Raw genomic sequence first — 19132 nt, 5'->3', positions numbered from 1 at the left:
AGGATACCATGTGCTGCCTGTCTCCACACAGCTACAGTGGCTCTTTCCTAGAAGCCTATTAGTCCTGCAGTAGGATGCTGATTATCTTCCAGGCCTGGTAAGGTGCAAGCCACATGCAGGTCTTTACAAATGTAATTTTCCCCATCCTGAAATTCCCTCTATTTGTCCATGTAACTCCTTCCCAGCAGAGTTTCTTGCTCTGGAGGTTCTTGGAAGAGAATTGAGTATATTGTATTGCTCCTCAGTGCCAAAATGCAAATGATGCTTGGCAGTGGTCTGGTATTTTTCTCAAGGCTGTTCCTAGGGACTGTTAGCCATCCAATAAATAAAACCACAATGCAACAGAGGAAATTTTACACTGTAAAGGGCAGATGAATGGAGCACTGGATGTATACATTCTAGGAGATAGGATGGGATGCCAAAAGATACCACTATTCATTTTTGTCCACATGTAACCTTGTACTTAAGTTCCTTTTGGCCAAAATCCGTACTGCTGTTTGATCCAGCAAGCACAGACCTGTGTTTTGTGATCACAGAACCACAACATAAGTACTTGTATGCAGAATTACTTCATTCAAAACCAATTTGTTGCACATTCTTAGCCAAAAAGAAGTTATTATTTTCTTAATGAACAAAAGAAAAAACATGTATGTCACTGCTGTCAAACATTCCATTTTTTCCTTGATTTCTATCTGTTCCTTATACTTTTAACCTAATTGTAATCTGTCTGGCCATTCATTGGCCACTTGGTCTCTCCTGACAACTTCATTCAGCTGCGCTCTTTTACATAAAAGGATGTAAAGTAACACCTAAGAGCAATTACTCCAAGTTTGGATTCAGGGGGACACAAAAGCTTCAGAGAGTTCAATAAAATAAATGTAACTGAGCTTCAGACATGCACTTATTTGTCACAGTGGATCAGGAGGGAGCTGGCATGGTTCCTACCTCCAAGGGCAGGCTTCCAGCTCAGGCACAATGCTCCTCAGCAGCAATTAGGTAAGCATTAGTATAGTGAAGTTTAAGTCAGATGCCTAATACACTGCTTAAAGTCTCTTCAGAGAAAAATGCCACTTCAGATGAAAAGTTAAATGTGACAGTGATAATGAAGGCTATCACTCCATCTTCCTGATTTATTTTTCACATTTACAAAATCCAAGGGCTTGACTTGGCTTTATTACATATTTCCTGAAGCAGTGGCTTGTTTAAATCAGTTATGGTGAGAGAAGTGTCATGCAATGAAGAAAGCATTTGTTTTCATTAGTCAGTAATACACAATATGAGAATTACATTCCAGAATTAAACTATAGATACATCAGCCGCCAAGCTCTGTGAACTTTAAACAGCCACATTAAGGAAGGACTACAAATTGGTTGTTTCTTCATAATACTGGATTGAGATCAAGTGGCACATTTTCACAGTATATTTAAAAATAACTGCTGGGAAGTACAAAGTGTACCAAAAAGCACAGGAGAAGAAATGATCAGGTAGTAACAAGGCAGCATCTGCACTTTTCAAGGGAAGTGTCTCTTTAGGTCCACATTATGTAGTGACAAAGCAGACTTGGTTTTGTATCCCTCAAGCTCTGCTACTGGAAGATAGATGTCCCTGGCTTTATGAAAACTTTTAAACACAAAGGAATTCTGGCACAGCTTTCTCCCTGATGGGTTTTCTAGGCTGGTTTCCCAGCTCTTGGAAACTACAGCTATCTACAACAGAATTGAAAGGTAGCTTAAAAGCTGGTAGGTATTACTGAGAGAGATGAGGCATGAAATAACCAGTCCCCAAAGTGAATAAAAGGCTGGGGTTTAGATAAGTATGAATTTTGTGGCTTTGAATCCATGATACAGTTGTGAGTGGAAACTGCCTGTGGTTGCCACAGACTTCTATGTGTCCACACATAGAAGTTTGTAAGAAAAAAAAAAAAAAGCCAGTTGCCAGAATAAAGTCACCTCCAAGAGGAAGACCAGCCCTTCATGTTTGCTAACATAAAACAGTTCACAGAAGATGTAAAGATGTCAAGATGAGTGAACTCCAGTAACTAATGGCAGCAGACATAAATCCCAGGCTGCCAATCGGGGTGCTCTGGGTCTCCTGCCAGCATGATTCCTGCTGAGGGTGCACAGCACAAATGAAAAAGGAGCCAAGGATAGACAGATATAACAGAGTTGTACTACTAGCTGGAAATCAACATTGTCCTGGTGGTCCTTTCTGAGGTAAACTTGTTCTGCACAAGTACAAGAGTTTACAGCTAACAGCATTAACTGTGAACAAGGAATAAACTAATGCCTAACCACCCAAATGTCTTCATGGAGAAAGGCTGGTTACAGTCAGAGTTTTAAGAGAACATGGGCAGTCATTATAATAGACTCTTAGCAGTCCTTGTTTCAAAAGTACTGGTGTTCTACCTCGCCCCCTCTACACTTCAAGACTTCTAAGGCATCCTCACAATAGCTTAGATAACCTAATTTTACACGAACAACCATTCCACTTTTCACCAAGACTTGTGTTACTTTTACAAAACAGCTTCAAGGATTGAGAGATCTACTGCAGCTGTACTCTAGGGGACTCAATCTTTGAGTACTCAAACTACACACAACTGCTGAGGCTGTAAGAGACCTCTTGAGACCATCTAGTCCAACCCCCTTCTCAAGCAGGGTTGCCAACAGCAGGTTTTCCAGGGCTGTGTCCAGTAAGGTTGTGAGTATCTCAATAGATAGAGACAAACTATGCCAGCATTTGACCACTCTCACAGTAAAAAAAAAAAAAAAAAAGTTGTTTTCTTGTATTCAAATTGAATGTCATAGGGTCAGATCAATAGCTGGCTCTTGAGAGCTAGAGATAAAAAGAGGGTGGAGTATCTGCACTAGCTTTCGTCTAGGTAACAAATGTCCCAGTCCCAAATGGGCTGGGAAAGGTTAACAAATCTTTCAGGGACTGAGGCACACTGACTGGTTTACTGCTATTGTCTACTATGCTAAATAGGTAGACCCTGCCACAGTTATTACTTGACTTTAGACAGAAACCACAAATTAGGCTAGTGCTAAACAAAGAGATAAAGCCATTGTTCCCTCTCTCAGATACTCTGTGAAAGAAACATGGCACAGCAGATGACCTCCCTAGAATACTATGGGGAGAGTCATCTCCAGGGCCCTAAGACCCATAAAAATTATCTTCGGAATCACTAGCCAGATTTTATACTTGTGTGGGAAATATGGTTATTTAATTCATGTTTTATAAATAATTATAGATTGGGAACTGTGATATATATTGTATGAATTTCTGTAAAGCACCTCCCTGATCTTCCGGGTTCCAAAAATGGAAGGTGAGAACGACTTGCCCCTGCCTACGTGCAGCTCAACTCATTGGGACTCGCAACAGGTCAAACGCTACGTGCCAGCAAAGACGTGCCAGCGAGGACTTACACCGGTCATCACACACCTCTACGACAGTTACTCAAAGCAAGGACTAACTCTGGACATTAGCATTTGAATGTGCCCGGGGACCCTTTCGGGAATTAATGTAAATAAAGTTAATGGTCGATGATTAGAGAAACAATGGGAGGAAAGTTGCCGAGGGGGAAACTAAGTGTATTTAAGTTGGGTCTTTAGGTGGGCAAGTTTGTGAACCCAGCTAGAGACAAGGCTGCCAGGTCCTGTGTCTCTGGGGTCACCCTTGGCTCTACTTTTCCCGGGAGAACTTCGGTCAAGTAAGTTTGCTGTTCGTGGGGTTCGTATTGTTTTGTTTTTATTGTTTGAAATTGTTATAATTTGATTCTAAATTTTGTGATTTGGATGTTAATAAACCAAACTATTGAATTTGGCAATAAATTTGTCCTGGTGTTTATAACAATTTTGACGCCCAACAGCGGGGCCAGTTTTGAATATTCTACGGATCCCTGCTTCTGACCGGGGGGCGCCCCGCCGTAAAAAGCGGCCTGGCAGAGCGGGTAAGTCCGGAAGAACGAACTGGCTTTACGAACCCAGAACCCACAACAGCAAAGGGATTAGGCATTAGGACAAGCTAGCTTGGGGGGGCTCGGGAACTCAGCAGGGGTTTTCCCCTGGAACCGCGGTATTGTTTCACTCGTAAAAATCTAAGTGCACGAAGAATCCACGCAGGAAAAGGACCGTAAGTATAGCGTGGTTGAGTGGGGGTGACCAAGTGCTTGAGAACGTGTATGTGTGTGTGAGTGTGTGTGTGAATGAGACGTGATTTATCACGAAGCGAGAGCGGACCTTAAGGTCGCGTTTCCGCTGCTCCCGCGAGGGACACGGCCGACCGACGGGGAAGCGATTGGAACGTGTGATATTTCGCTTCGTGTGTGAGTGCTACCCGACGGGGTGGGGGAGGTCACCAGGGGTCCTGAAGGAAAGAGGACGTCCCTTTTTGAGTTCGGGGACGAGTAAGCCTTCTTGACCGCGACCAGGGGGGTCGCTTAATTTTTTCGGTGGCGGTTACAGAGCCCCGCCGTTAACCGAACATCCACGGAACGGTCATCCGCTGGATCATTAAGTTAACGGCATCGAGTTCGGAAACTCGGGATTTAATTTTTGGTATCCCATAACTTCTGTGCCACGGGGAGTATGGGATCAGATCTCAGCAGAGATCGGGAGGATTCTTTAAGGGAAACCTCAGCGAGGGCTGATCTTGAAATTCCTCGGAAAAGTCCATTAGGAAAGTTGTTGCAAGGTTGGCAAGAATGCCCAATTAGGAGAGGAGCATCTAAAGATCGGATGATTTATTTGTGTATGAATGTTTGGGGAGGAAAGGAGATAGGACCTAATATTATATGGCCTGTGTTTGGTACTTTTGACGAATGGGCGTGGGAAGCTCTGTGGGAACATGTAGCGAAGAAGAAAAGGAGAGAATTTGAGGAATTGGCATATGTTCTGTTATGGTATGAGGTACGAGTAAAGCTGTGTTCTGAGGAAAGGGAAACACGGAATGAACTGGACTACGGGATAAACTTCTCTCACGGCTCGGTGGCCCCCGTCCTGCCAGCCCCTACCCCTACCACTTCCTCCTCCCCGGCCTTCTCAGGGGCAGAGTTAACACTGCCATCCGAGACCCATGCGGAGCCCCGAGCTCAGCGGCCACTCCAGAAACCTCCCTCCCGTTCAAGGAGATTCCCGAGAGGGAATCCTGCCCCCGTTTCTGGTCCTGACCCCGCACCTCGGCCACCGACGCTAAAATATGGAGAAAAAGAGAAGAAGGGTAAGGAAAACGAAGGGTGGAAGAATAAACCAGACAGGTATATACCAGTTAGAGCCCTGGCTAAAACCAGGACCCCCGAAGGAGATCTTGAAGAGCCCGGGAGGGATTCGGGGTGGGACAGTTGGTGTGAGAGCAAGAATGGCCCGGGAGGAAAAATGGGGGAAAAGAAGCATTCCCGTAAGAAATTTGACAGTAGAGCAAAACAGAAATTACCAAAGGTGAATTGGAATGCATTAGAGAATAACTAGTGGTGTTGGGAAGCGTGCAAATTAGAAATGCGAAAATTCACGTGAGTCTGCAAAAGGAGAAAAAGATAGAAAAGGGATTAAAAGGAATCTTGCCTACTCTTTTCCTTGGTGGTGGTAGATCTTTTACTTCAGGCTGAATACATTTTGGAGACTCCCTAGAGTTGTGTATTTTGCTTTAAGAGTTTTTTTTCTCCTGGACGAGATCGGCGGAGTTGTTTTTTTTCTTTTTCTTTTCACTAACGTGGGAATGGAACGAAACCCGCCCCTTCCCGCAAGCGGCAGGGCGAGTCAGTCCATGGTTGCCGGGAGACGAAGGAAAGCGGCAGTTTTAAAGTGATTAGACAAGGCTGCCCGGGGCAGAAAACCGCCCTGTAAGGCGAAATAAGAAGCAAAAATAGATAAAAGTATTGAGAGAAGAGACCAAGAATGGGAGCTATACTTATGCGTAGGAAATACCTAGGTGTTTGTTCTTGAAAAGCTGAAAATATATCTTCCTTTTAGTTGTCTGTCTACTGTATGTGAGGATTTTGTGCAAATCAAAAGGTTGATAGTATGGTGGATGTAGCTCGTCTATGTTTGAAACAATTGCTACATTTTGAATTCGGATTGTCAGCTTGAGCAGGAATATGGCATTTGTGTTGGCAGACAGTGTACTGCAAGGGTTTTGTGTGTTTCAGTTTTTCTTTCAAAAGGTTGAAGCATGTGGCCGGTGAAGTCCAAATTAAAGCGGCTGTTGAGAGGCAGGAAACTAAATCTTTCTGTCGAGATAGTGTTGGAATGGTAATTGGAGTCAGGATTCTAGTATTAAGTTGGGAAAGTGGTATAATTCTCTGTGTTGGTAGTTACAGGATTTTTCTTTATTCTTTGCAGTTCCTATTCTGTATGTATTTTATCTAGTTGGGAACCGGGATTCTTAATTTTAGATGGTTTGTGTTGTCCCTTTGATATTATGTCTTCTTACTTGCTCCTCAATTTGGAGGATGTGAACCTTGAGGTTGCCCTGGTGCCTGTGTTTTTCTGGTGGAGAGTAAGTGATGTATGAGAGGCAGCATTTTGTCACCGGTGTTAAGTTTGGTCGGTGTTTGCTTGTGTATTTAAGTTTAATAATACGCAAGAATGTATAGCAAATACAGGAGCTTTACTTTGGGAATTAGGCACAAGTTATCTCGAGTTTGTTTGTTAAGAAAGGCTAAGTTTGTGAAGTTTTTTTGGACTGAAGTAAAAAGCAGTAGTGTTAATGTTCTGATAATTGTACTAGATAAAGCTGTCTGATTACCGGGGCCTGATGTTTACAGTGACTCCTGGCTTTGGAAAACTTCTGGGTTTTAAGTTCCGAATTTAAGTAATGTATGGTTTATTACAGAGTAAGTTCTGCTCTTTGTAATAGTTTCTTCTATTTGGTGTGCTTTGTTTTTTTCTGTCTTGTTAAAATACTCCCCCAGGATTATGGGTGAGGTCTTAAGTTTTTCTCTTAATTTGTACAAATTTTGCTTAAAGTTATCCTTTATTAAGTTGTACTACTCACTGACTGTTTGAATTGGCTCTCTGATGAAGGGAAGAAGTCACTTCAGCTACTGCTGCAGGATTGTATCTTGCCACGCTGAAATAGGGGTCTGCAGCTGATCCTGTCTGTGAGAAATGGTTTGTAGACGGATCTGCACGAGTAGTTGATGGGAACTGCCCCGGTATATTAACCGGGAGTTCCAGCTTTTCGTGGATGTTAGCAATCACACGGCGTATGGAGTTCTTACACAGGAGTGGGCGGGAGCCAGGAAACCGGTGGGGTATGTTTTAAATGGCTTACTGAATCCCGGCTATTGAAATATGAGGCAATTCTGGTAAATTCCCCGGAGTTAGAACTCCGTACTGCTGCTGCTTGAAACCCCGCCCAGTTTCGGTCCTGGGGAGGATCTGAGGAGTGTAGTCACAATTGCTACGAGGCAGTGGAATTACAAACCAAAATAAGAAGTGTCGCCATCAAGCTAACAGCAGAGCTGAAAGGTCCGATAGTGCTTCTGGAATTGTGTTAATTTTGCTGATCATTAGGGGTGGCTGAAGCAAGGGTGAGAAGCAGTTGTGAAGGCAGATGCTTCTTGGAGGCTGAGTGAGAATGGCCATGGCAGGGTGCACATCGAAAATAGGGACAAGGTGGTCTCATTGTCTCACTCAAGTTGCGTCCTTCTTTTGGCTGTGTGTATCTGAGAATGTGCTGAGTAGGGGTCTGGAATATAAATTTGTAGTTCAGTTAATTAGCAGCAGTGCAGACTCATTACACTGAGGCTGTAGAAACTGAGTGAGGATGTGTGTAACCTTAACAGCTGATTGTCCTGGAAACTGCTGTTGTCACCGAGCATTGTAGGATACTGGGTTTTATGAATGTTTGTTTGTATGCCAAATCACTCTGAATGTGCTGAGTTTGATTCTTGAAATAAGCCCAAATTGTTTGTGCTCATCTATGATTTTTTAAACTGAATTTTTCTTTAAAAAGCTAAAACCTGTGTTAATACTATGGGATTTGGAGTAGTCTTAGTGTTTATTGTTTGCTCGCTATATATCCAGTGGACACTGTCAGAAGTATTGGTAGGATGTAAAAAGAATTGTTTGTATGTTTAATAAGAAGTAAAATTTTCTTTCTGATTTTTCCTGTAACAGTACAAAAAAGGGGAAAAATTCTGGATGGTATGGTACATTGGGTGGATAGTGAGGTGAGAATCATAGTGATCCAGGGACAAAATTGTTTTTATGGTAAAGGTGTGAATGTACTATTAGATAACTTGTTCTAATATTCAGATTTTCTGAATGGTAGACATGACAGGGATTCTCTTTATACAATATTCTTGTAGTATTGGGCTGGTTTGGAATTTTGTATTAGGTAAATTCAATCTGAGGAAGTTGCAGGATTTCGATGTATATTCATGAGATACAACCAGGAGGTAAAGTACTGATCAGAGCTTGGAAAGCGGTGTCATTAACCCCTCATTAGGAGGGACCCTTTCTTGTCCTTTTAACTACAGATACAACCATCCGAACAGCTGAAAGAGGCTGGACACACGCCTCCAGGGTTAAGAAACTAACAGCCCCGAGGGAAAACCCCGAATGGAAGGTCATCTCTTCCCCCGGAGATCTGAGGGTCCGGCTGCACCGAGGATGCCAACACCCTGGAAACATTAAGCTGCAGCCTAGAGGAGCCTCAAAGGAAACTTAATAACCACCCGACAAGGAGGACTGAGAGAGGGAAGGGTAACCAGAAGGAAGGTGTTAGAACATCAGGAAGGGTGAATCCGGAGCTCCAGAAATTTAAAGAGAAAGAACTCCAACCCCAGGATATCAGAAACAAATGGCAGAAGAAATATCCATGCGCTGCTCTGAACCTGGATGCCCCCCTGCAATCCATATATCCATTTCAAATACAATTATTGTCTTGAAATTTGGGTGGTGCACTGCAAGTGGGGGTGGGGGGGCCGCTGGGGTTATGCCCCAGGTGTTCTGAGGAAAAACAGACTCTGACTATGCGATTCTTAAACTGTGCCACACGTTTGGGATTGATAGAACCAAAGTATCCCGGGTGGTATTCAATATACGAAAAGGGGTTAAAGGGAAAATTGGATCTAAAGGCCCAAGTGTTAGCCACGGAGTGCCGTCGAACTAATGTAGTGCCGTGGGTGGCAGAGCAAGTAAAGTAATCTCGGTGGGGAATTTTTAAAAAAGGAGGTGTGCCGTCCGAACCACCCCGAGGGTCCGAGCAGAGAGCCCCTGCTGTCGCGAAGAAACTTCCCCGTTGTTCGGTTGCAACCCGACAGACGCTGGGCCAGACAGAGGGAAGCCTCTGCGGATCACTCTAGGGAGTGTGACATAAGGCTCCTCCAAAAAGTTACCCCTGTTAAGACACAAGTAACTAGCTGGCACTCAAAGGCAGTCAGGGACATGGGAATTGGAAAGATAGAAGAAAAGCAGAAAAGGCAAACATGGTTCAGGAATCGCTGGTCAGGTGTTTCTCCAAGGAACGGGAAACTCGAGAGAGGAAAACAATTAAGTTAAATACAAAACATGAATTAAAATTATTGACAAAAGAAAAGAAATGGGGGAGTTGTGGGAAATATGGTTATTTAATTCATGTTTTATAAATAATTATAGATTGGGAACTGTGATATATATTGTATGAATTTCTGTAAAGCACCTCCCTGATCTTCCGGGTTCCAAAAATGGAAGGTGAGAACGACTTGCCCCTGCCTACGTGCAGCTCAACTCATTGGGACTCGCAACAGGTCAAACGCTACGTGCCAGCAAAGACGTGCCAGCGAGGACTTACACCGGTCATCACACACCTCTACGACAGTTACTCAAAGCAAGGACTAACTCTGGACATTAGCATTTGAATGTGCCCGGGGACCCTTTCGGGAATTAATGTAAATAAAGTTAATGGTCGATGATTAGAGAAACAATGGGAGGAAAGTTGCCGAGGGGGAAACTAAGTGTATTTAAGTTGGGTCTTTAGGTGGGCAAGTTTGTGAACCCAGCTAGAGACAAGGCTGCCAGGTCCTGTGTCTCTGGGGTCACCCTTGGCTCTACTTTTCCCGGGAGAACTTCGGTCAAGTAAGTTTGCTGTTCGTGGGGTTCGTATTGTTTTGTTTTTATTGTTTGAAATTGTTATAATTTGATTCTAAATTTTGTGATTTGGATGTTAATAAACCAAACTATTGAATTTGGCAATAAATTTGTCCTGGTGTTTATAACACTTGGACATAGATTTTAGGGTCACAGCCCATCCATTCTCATTTTCAGACCATTATAAGCTTATAAGAAAACAAGCAACTGTCTGATTTCAAGGAAAAAATCCCACAGAGGTTAATAAATACAAAGGGACTTAATGTTTCAGAAAGCCTTTGAACTGCAAATTTTTAAAGGTGCTTACAGTATTCTGCTATAATATTGCTATGTTTACTCAGACCTTATTTTTTTTTAAGCTTCTGTTTTGGCCAATGTAAGAGATAGGTATTTTGGCTAATGTAGAGTCACCTTTTCCCCCTCATATTAGGTGTCTGTCACCTCTTTATATTGTTCATGCAAAGCATGGGTGCTTTTTGTTCTAGAGAGGAAGAAATCAGACTGCACTGTACTAGAGTGGCCTTTTCATGTGACATATGTCTCTAACTGATCTTCGAAGTATAAATAGTAATGTGTGTGTGTGTTTCTGTATGTGTTGTACATCTGCACACAGATAAACAGTACACACACAGAGTCTCTTCCAGTTATTTAATTTCGGCTTGTTGTTGTTGGGGGTTAGATTTGGTTTTGTTTTTTTTTTTCCTCTTCTCACAGAATTTTTTCCCATAAGTTTCCAAGAAGCCTTAATGACTACTTAGTCAGAACAAAAAGAGTGCTTGAGGGATGTAGCAGCATGAAGCTACACCTATTGTTTTTGAGTCCCTGGGAGTGTCCCTCAGAGGGGGAGGGGGAGGCACTCTTGCTCTCAGCGCCGAGGAGGACGGTCAGGCTGCCCTCTGCCTCTGCCTCGTCCTGGGAAATCTATCTCATCTGCTGTGTACCCGGGAATCCTGAACTCGCTTTCTCCAGCCTCTCCCCCCACCGCCGCTGCTTCTTCGGACCTTTGAGGCTCTCCTGCTACTCTGTAGCCCTGCACTGCCCAGCCCTGCCGGGACACCCCTGCTGCTCCAGCTGCCAGCGCAGAGCTCCTCATCTCATCCACCAGCCCGGGACTTTTCCTTCCTTCCAGTTCGGCCTCTCAGAGTCCTGCAGGGGCACCCAGATCAAACTGCTCTGGGCTTTTGTAAAAGAAAGCCCTCAAGGTTCTTGGTTCTGTTTATTATTGATGCTGTAGTTGTTGTTTGTTTGTCATTTTGTCATATATACTAGTAAAGAACTGTTATTCCTACCCCCATACCTCTGCCTGAAAGCTCCTTTAATTTTCCTTTTAATTGGAATAATTTGGAGGGAGGGGATTTGAATTCTCCATCTCTAGGGAGGTCCTGCCCCTTCCTAGCAGATATCTGTCTTTCAAACCAAGACAGATTATTGGCGCCCACTGTGGGGCTTGAGGGCATTGAGAGGAAAAGGAATAACAGTTCTTAAGTGACCTTGTGCACTGGGTATAGAAACCTCCCTAAATAGCATCATGTGGTCTAGCTTACCTTGGTTTGGGTGGCATGTGGTTGTGGCTGTGTTTCTCCCATTTGCAGGCCCTTATTTAAACATGGGCCCTATAACTAAGGCTACTGTGGCTGTTATCCAGTTTGCACTATGGGTTAATAAGGTGAGGAATTCATGGATTTTTAACTTCCTCTGGAAGGCAGGCACATGGATACATGGCTATCACACTCTAAGTGTTTGTTTGTGGGGTTACTTTAATAATGGTACCTATTGTGAGGAAATGACACCAGGGGAAATTTTTTCCCAACCCTTTACTCAGCTCTTTGGGTCTATTCCACCAGTTTTTGAAGGGTTTAAATCTTCTCTGAATGCTAATGATATCATACAATGGCTAGTATTGCTCACAGGCCTATTCTATTTAATATTCCGAGATAAGGGGAGATTGGCCTGGATAACCACCCTGATACCTACCCCAGAGAATAAAGATACTACCCTAGAGACTGAGAGTGCTGCCATGGAGCCTGACACTGCCCTAGAGACTGGGGATGCTGCCCCACCACCTGACCCTGACATAAAGCCCACCTCAGGAATGAACCACCCAGATTGGGTGGGAGTTCTGGTGAAGGAGATGGGCAAGATGCTGAAGGAGCACACTTCCCTAGTGGTGGCCTCATTAGCCCCAGCTGCTGGCAAACCCTCCCCCTGCCCTAGAGAAGAAGAGTCTGAAGGTGCAGCAGTGGAACCCACAGACGTTACAACTGTCCAGGTTCCAGCTGAACCACAGGGGCAGTCACAGCCAGCAGCAGTTGCCCCTGTGGAAAGGAAGAAATATAAGGTGAAATCAGAGCACCCAAGTGATAAGGATAAAAAAGGAAGGCCCTCACAACCCACAGGGGAGCCAGAAGTTGAGATCATCACGAGTCCCTGTCATATGAAAATCTCCGTACTCTGCAAAAAGATGTTGCACGACGGGGACGTGAGCCTTATACAGCCTGGTTACTTAGGGTCTGGGACCTTATGGGTAGAGGTGTGCAACTGGATGGTGGTGAGGCAAGGAATATGGGACCCTTGACCCAAGACTCAGGTGTGAATCAGGTATTTGTAAAAGAGCAAGGACCCCTTCACCTTTGGGACCGGCTTTTAATGAGTGTAAGGGAGAGGTTTGTCCACAGAGACAGAATGCAGGAGCACCACCTTAGCATGCGCTGGAAGACTGTTGAGGAAGGGATCCAACAGCTGAGAGAAGTGGCAATACTGGAGGTAGTTTTTGGGAGGGATGGACAGCATAACAATGACCCCGACAACGTCAGGTGCACAGGGCAAATGTTGTGGAATCTAGCAACTAAAGGGCCATCTGAATATAAAACATTCATGTCAATGATTAATGCTGATACCAGCCGAGTGACTGTAGGTTCTGTAGCCAGCAAGCTTAGAAATTTTGACAGTATGATCAGTGGCCCAATACAGACTCAGGTCTCTGCCGTGGTTAAAGAACTCCAAGAGGAGATAAGGGAGGTGAGGGAGGAGATGAGGAGGAACAGTTCCCATGTGGCACCGGTGCGAGCCACAGGCCCCAGAGTCAGAAACCAACGTCCTTCAGCTAGAGAGAGAGAGTACATCCCAAGAACTGACCTGTGGTCCTTCCTGCGTGACCATGGGGAAGACATGGGAAGGTGGGATGGGAAACCCACTTCTGCCCTAGCAGCACGGGTGCGTGAGCTCAAAGAGAGAAACACTAACCGAGGGGGTTCCACTAGAATGAAGGTAGCCTCAGCCTCCCATGACCAGGCTGTCAGGTATTACAGAAATGAGGATGCTCTGTCAGACCCCCTTGAAGGAACCTCTACTATGTATACACAGGAAGAGAGTAGTAACCGGTGCTAGAGGGGCCCTGCCTCTAGCCAGGAAGAGGCACGGGAAAACCGAGTCTTTTGGACTGTGTGGGTTCTATGGCCTGGCACATCAGAGCCACAGAAATATAAATCTTTGGTTGACACCGGTTCTCAGTGTACCATAATGCCGTCAGAACATGAGGGAGCAGAACCTATTTCCATTGCCGGGGTGACAGGGGGATCACAAGAATTGACTCAGTTAGAAGCCGAGGTGAGCCTGAGCGGGAAGGAGTGGCAGAAACATCCGGTTGTGACTGGCCCAGAGGCTCCGAGTATTCTGGGCATGGACTATCTCAGGAATGGCTATTACAAAGACCCTAAGGGGTTCAGATGGGCTTTTGGAATAGCTGCTGTGGAGGCAGAGGGCATTAAGAAATTGAACACCTTGCCTGGATTATCAGAGAACCCATCTGCAGTAGGACTCCTGAAGGTAGAAGAGCAACGAGTACCTGTTGCCACCTCGACAGTGCATCGCCGGCAGTATCGGACGAATCGAGATGCTGTGATCCCCATTCACAAGATGATCCGAGAGCTGGAGAGCCAAGGGGTGGTCAGTAAAACCCACTCACCCTTCAACAGCCCCATTTGGCCTGTGCGCAAGTCTGACAGAGAATGGAGACTGACTGTGGACTATCGTGGCTTGAATGAAGTGACTCCACCGCTGAGCGCCGCTGTGCCAGACATGCTGGAACTCCAGTACGAGCTGGAGTCCAGAGCAGCGAAGTGGTATGCCACAATCGACATTGCTAATGCGTTTTTCTCCATTCCTCTGGCTGCAGAATGCAGGCCTCAGTTTGCTTTCACCTGGAGGGGCGTGCAGTACACCTGGAACCGACTGCCCCAGGGGTGGAAGCACAGTCCCACCATCTGCCATGGACTGATCCAGGCTGCACTGGAAAAGGGTGAAGCTCCAGAACACCTACAGTACATTGATGACATCATTGTGTGGGGGAACACGGCAAGGGAAGTGTTTGAGAAAGGAGAGAAGATCATCCAGATTCTCCTGGAAGCTGGTTTTGCCATCAAAAAGAGCAAAGTCAAGGGACCTGCCAAGGAGATCCAGTTCCTGGGAGTAAAGTGGGAAGATGGGCGGCGTCAGATTCCCATTGAGGTCATCAATAAGATCACTGCGATGTCTCCACCGACCAGCAAGAAGGAAACGCAAGCTTTCCTAGGCGCCATAGGCTTTTGGAGAATGCACATTCCCGAGTACAGCCAGATTGTGAGCCCTCTCTACCGGGTAACCCGCAAGAAGAACGATTTCCACTGGGGCCCTGAACAGCAACAAGCCTTTGCCCAGATCAAGCAGGAGATCGCTCATGCAGTGGCCCTTGGCCCAGTCAGGACAGGACCAGAAGTGAAGAACGTGCTCTACTCTGCAGCCGGGAACCATGGCCTGTCCTGGAGCCTTTGGCAGAAGGTGCCTGGTGAGACTCGGGGTCGACCACTGGGATTCTGGAGTCGGAGCTACAGAGGGTCTGAAGCCAACTACACCCCAACAGAGAAAGAAATCTTGGCTGCCTATGAAGGAGTCCAGGCTGCCTCAGAAGTGATTGGCACAGAAGCCCAACTCCTCCTGGCACCCCGACTACCTGTGCTGGGGTGGATGTTCAAAGGAAAGGTTCCCTCTACCCACCATGCCACCGATGCCACATGGAGCAAATGGACTGCCCTCATCACTCAGCGCGCCCGTATCGGAAACCCAAATCGCCCTGGGATTTTGGAGATAATCACAAACTGGCCAGAAAGTGAAAACTTTGATCTCACAGATGGAGAGGAACAAGAGCAAGTGACACGTGCCGAAGAAGCTCCACCGTATAATCAGCTGCCAGCAGAAGAAACGTGCTACGCTCTTTTCACTGACGGTTCCTGTCGCATCGTAGGGATGAACCGCAAGTGGAAAGCAGCCGTATGGAGCCCCACACGACAAGTTGCACAAGCCACTGAAGGAGAAGGTGGATCAAGTCAACTTGCAGAACTCAAGGCTGTTCAGTTGGCCCTGGACATTGCTGAAAGAGAGAAGTGGCCAAAGCTCTACCTCTACACTGATTCATGGATGGTAGCCAATGCTCTGTGGGGTTGGCTGGAAAGGTGGAAAAAGGCCAACTGGCAGCGTGGGGGAAAACCAATCTGGGCTGCTGATGAGTGGAAAGACATTGCTGCTCGGGTAGTCAAGCTACCTGTAAAAGTCCGCCATGTAGACGCCCACGTCCCCAGGAGTCGGGCTAATGAGGAGCACCGAAACAACGAGCAAGTAGATCAAGCCGCCAAGATAGAAGTGTCAAAGATAGACCTAGATTGGCAACACAAGGGAGAGTTGTTCCTAGCTCGATGGGCCCACGACGCCTCAGGTCATCAGGGCAGAGATGCCACCTATAAGTGGGCACGAGACCGAGGGGTGGATCTAACCATGGACAGCATTTCTCAGGTTATCCATGACTGTGAGACATGTGCTGCAATCAAGCAGGCTAAGCGAGTGAAGCCCCTATGGTATGGCAGGCGGTGGTCCAAATACAGGTATGGGGAAGCCTGGCAGATTGACTACATCACCCTTCCCCAAACCCGCCAAGGCAAGCGCTACGTGCTGACCATGGTGGAAGCCACCACGGGATGGCTGGAAACCTACCCTGTGCCTCACGCTACTGCCAGGAACACCATCCTGGGCCTGGAAAAGCAAGTCCTGTGGAGACATGGCACCCCTGAGAGAATCGAGTCAGACAATGGGACCCATTTCAAGAACAGCCTTATAGCAGCCTGGGCTAGGGAACATGGCGTTGAGTGGGTGTACCATATTCCTTATCACGCACCAGCAGCCGGGAAAGTTGAACGGTGCAATGGCCTGCTTAAAACCACCTTGAAGGCATTGGGTGGGGGGACTTTCAAAAACTGGGAGATTAATTTAGCAAAGGCCACATGGTTAGTGAACACTGGAGGTTCCACCAACCGAGCAGGCCCTGCCCAATCTGAGCCCCTGAGAACAACAGATGGAGATAAGGTTCCAGTAGTACACATGAGAGGTATGCTGGGAAAAACTGTTTGGATTAATTCTGCCTCCAGCAAAGACAATCCCATCCGTGGGGTTGTCTTCGCTCAGGGACCAGGATGCACCTGGTGGGTGATGCAAAGGGATGGAGAGACCCGATGCATATCTCAAGGAGACCTTGTTTTAGGATGAACTACCCACATCATGTGTCTGTACCCATATCTGTATGTATAGATGTATATAATTTAGGTCATGCATGTGTATATATATATATATTTTGAAGGTTTAAATTCAATGTAATAGGTTGGTATGGAAAAAAATTCGGGGTGGATGATGTTGGGGGTTAGATTTGGTTTTGTTTTTTTTTTTCCTCTTCTCACAGAATTTTTTCCCATAAGTTTCCAAGAAGCCTTAATGACTACTTAGTCAGAACAAAAAGAGTGCTTGAGGGATGTAGCAGCATGAAGCTACACCTATTGTTTTTGAGTCCCTGGGAGTGTCCCTCAGAGGGGGAGGGGGAGGCACTCTTGCTCTCAGCGCCGAGGAGGACGGTCAGGCTGCCCTCTGCCTCTGCCTCGTCCTGGGAAATCTATCTCATCTGCTGTGTACCCGGGAATCCTGAACTCGCTTTCTCCAGCCTCTCCCCCCACCGCCGCTGCTTCTTCGGACCTTTGAGGTTCCCCTGCTACTCTGTAGCCCTGCACTGCCCAGCCCTGCCGGGACACCCCTGCTGTTCCAGCTGCCAGCGCAGAGCTCCTCATCTCATCCACCAGCCCGGGACTTTTCCTTCCTTCCAGCTCGGCCTCTCAGAGTCCTGCAGGGGCACCCAGATCAAACTGCTCTGGGCTTTTGTAAAAGAAAGCCCTCAAGGTTCTTGGTTCTGTTTATTATTGATGCTGTAGTTGTTGTTTGTTTGTCATTTTGTCATATATACTAGTAAAGAACTGTTATTCCTACCCCCATACCTCTGCCTGAAAGCTCCTTTAATTTTCCTTTTAATTGGAATAATTTGGAGGGAGGGGATTTGAATTCTCCATCTCTAGGGAGGTCCTGCCCCTTCCTAGCAGATATCTGTCTTTCAAACCAAGACAGTTGTTCTGATCTGTTTAACTGCTCACTTTGGTTTCATGACTCATTCTGCAAGAGTCTCACTTTACTTGTGATGGCAGAAGAAAACTTCCCTGAAATAAGTCAGTTGTATAAACTACATTTTTAAAGGTGTCAGGTGCTCTTTGCTGGTGACTGTTGCCTTAACCAGCTGTTTATTTTAGTGGTTTTCCTCTACAGCAGCTTTTGTTCACCTTCTCTTCTCAGAAGCTCTAACCAACTCACACACCACAGGAACAAGCATGTATTTTCAGATTAGTTAGCAGTAGGGTTTTGATCTTCAGAGGAAAAGCAAAATGTTCATAATGATCACATGTTTGGCATGAAACAGAAAGAAAATGGAAAATGGGAGGTTTCAGCCTGTTACTTAGCTGATACTGATGCTTCTTATTAATTTCAACATGCCTCCTTTTAGGAGCTCACCTTGTGTGTCTCTCTTCCCTTACCCTAGATTTTAGCCTACATGATTAGATGTAACTAATCTAGCTTAGTTGGGGTTTTTTACTTTTAATTTACAGACTCTGGAAGTGATACTGAGATCAGCAGATGAGGATTTCATGTCATCTCAAACATATGCAACTCACAGACATTCTTTGTAGGAACTTAAAAAATGGCAGTAAAAAACCCCACTTGTTTCCAGTTTGAATTCTGACATCCAGACATCAGAATCCAAGTTCCTTTTTTATGAGTTCTCTTCAAACTTGGTGAACAGGTGCTTCTGAGAGGGAATTACATCTGGTATCTTCCTAACAGTGAGATAACTCATGCCCTAAATGTGCCTATTTCATTCTTTTGACTGTAAAGACTCCCATAGTGCCTAATGAGGCTATCCCATATACTTCTGCATTCTGTACTAATCAAGTCTCTCCACCATCATCTGTTTTATTTGTGTTTAAATTTAACTGCAAGACTGAGCCCTCCATCTACACATAGGTCTAACTTTATTCTCAAACCTATGTAGTTTATCTTAATGACTGCATATACAGATAAATATATTTTTAAAAGCTTAAACTTACCATGAGCTGGTGAGAAAACATCATCCACAGAGTTTAGACATAACACTGGAATTCCTACTGACTTCAGTTTGCGACATGGGCTAGCATCTTCATAGTAATCATCAATTGAACGGTAGCCAAACATGACTGAAGTGAACTGTTTATCAAATTCTCTAACAGTTCTAGCCTGAAGCACAGAATTCAAATAGGGAACTATGTCAGCATTTGGAAAACAGCATCCAGCTCAAGCAGAAGTAACATTTTCACATACCTTCATCACAAGATCCATATCAAATAATTTCTCCAACATTTGTCGGTGCCTAAAAAGAAGGATAGAAAAATTAAAGGACTTCTTTTTTTGTTATGTAAACATAACATTGTATACATTTCTAGAAGCAACTGTCTAATATGCTTGTTTTTAATGTTCTGTCATATTAAAATCTGTCCAGAATCCAGGAGCAAAATAATTGTTCATCCATTTGTAGGCAACATCCAGCAACATGATAAAAATCTGCATAAGCCATGAGAAAGATGCCAAAGATAAGAGAACTTAATATTTGGGAATACAAAATACACCCTGGTTTT

General features: G+C 45.2%; 1 protein-coding gene across 3 annotated transcripts in view; it reads right to left on the bottom strand.

Annotated features, from left to right (window-relative positions):
* Positions 1-19132, bottom strand: part of ABHD3 (abhydrolase domain containing 3, phospholipase) — a 42488-nt gene that overhangs the window by 9993 nt on the left and 13363 nt on the right. For all 3 annotated transcript variants that reach the window (XM_063395591.1, XM_063395581.1, XM_063395572.1), the window contains exons 7-8: positions 18819-18867; positions 18569-18734 (exon numbers count right to left, since the gene is read on the bottom strand). In XM_063395591.1, coding sequence (XP_063251661.1) covers positions 18569-18734; positions 18819-18867 — 215 coding nt within the window. The remainder of the gene's footprint in view (positions 1-18568; positions 18735-18818; positions 18868-19132) is intronic.

The sequence above is a fragment of the Prinia subflava genome, chromosome 1 (assembly GCF_021018805.1).
Source record: "Prinia subflava isolate CZ2003 ecotype Zambia chromosome 1, Cam_Psub_1.2, whole genome shotgun sequence".
NCBI lineage: Eukaryota > Metazoa > Chordata > Aves > Passeriformes > Cisticolidae > Prinia > Prinia subflava.
This window is presented reverse-complemented; position numbering and strand designations above follow the sequence as displayed.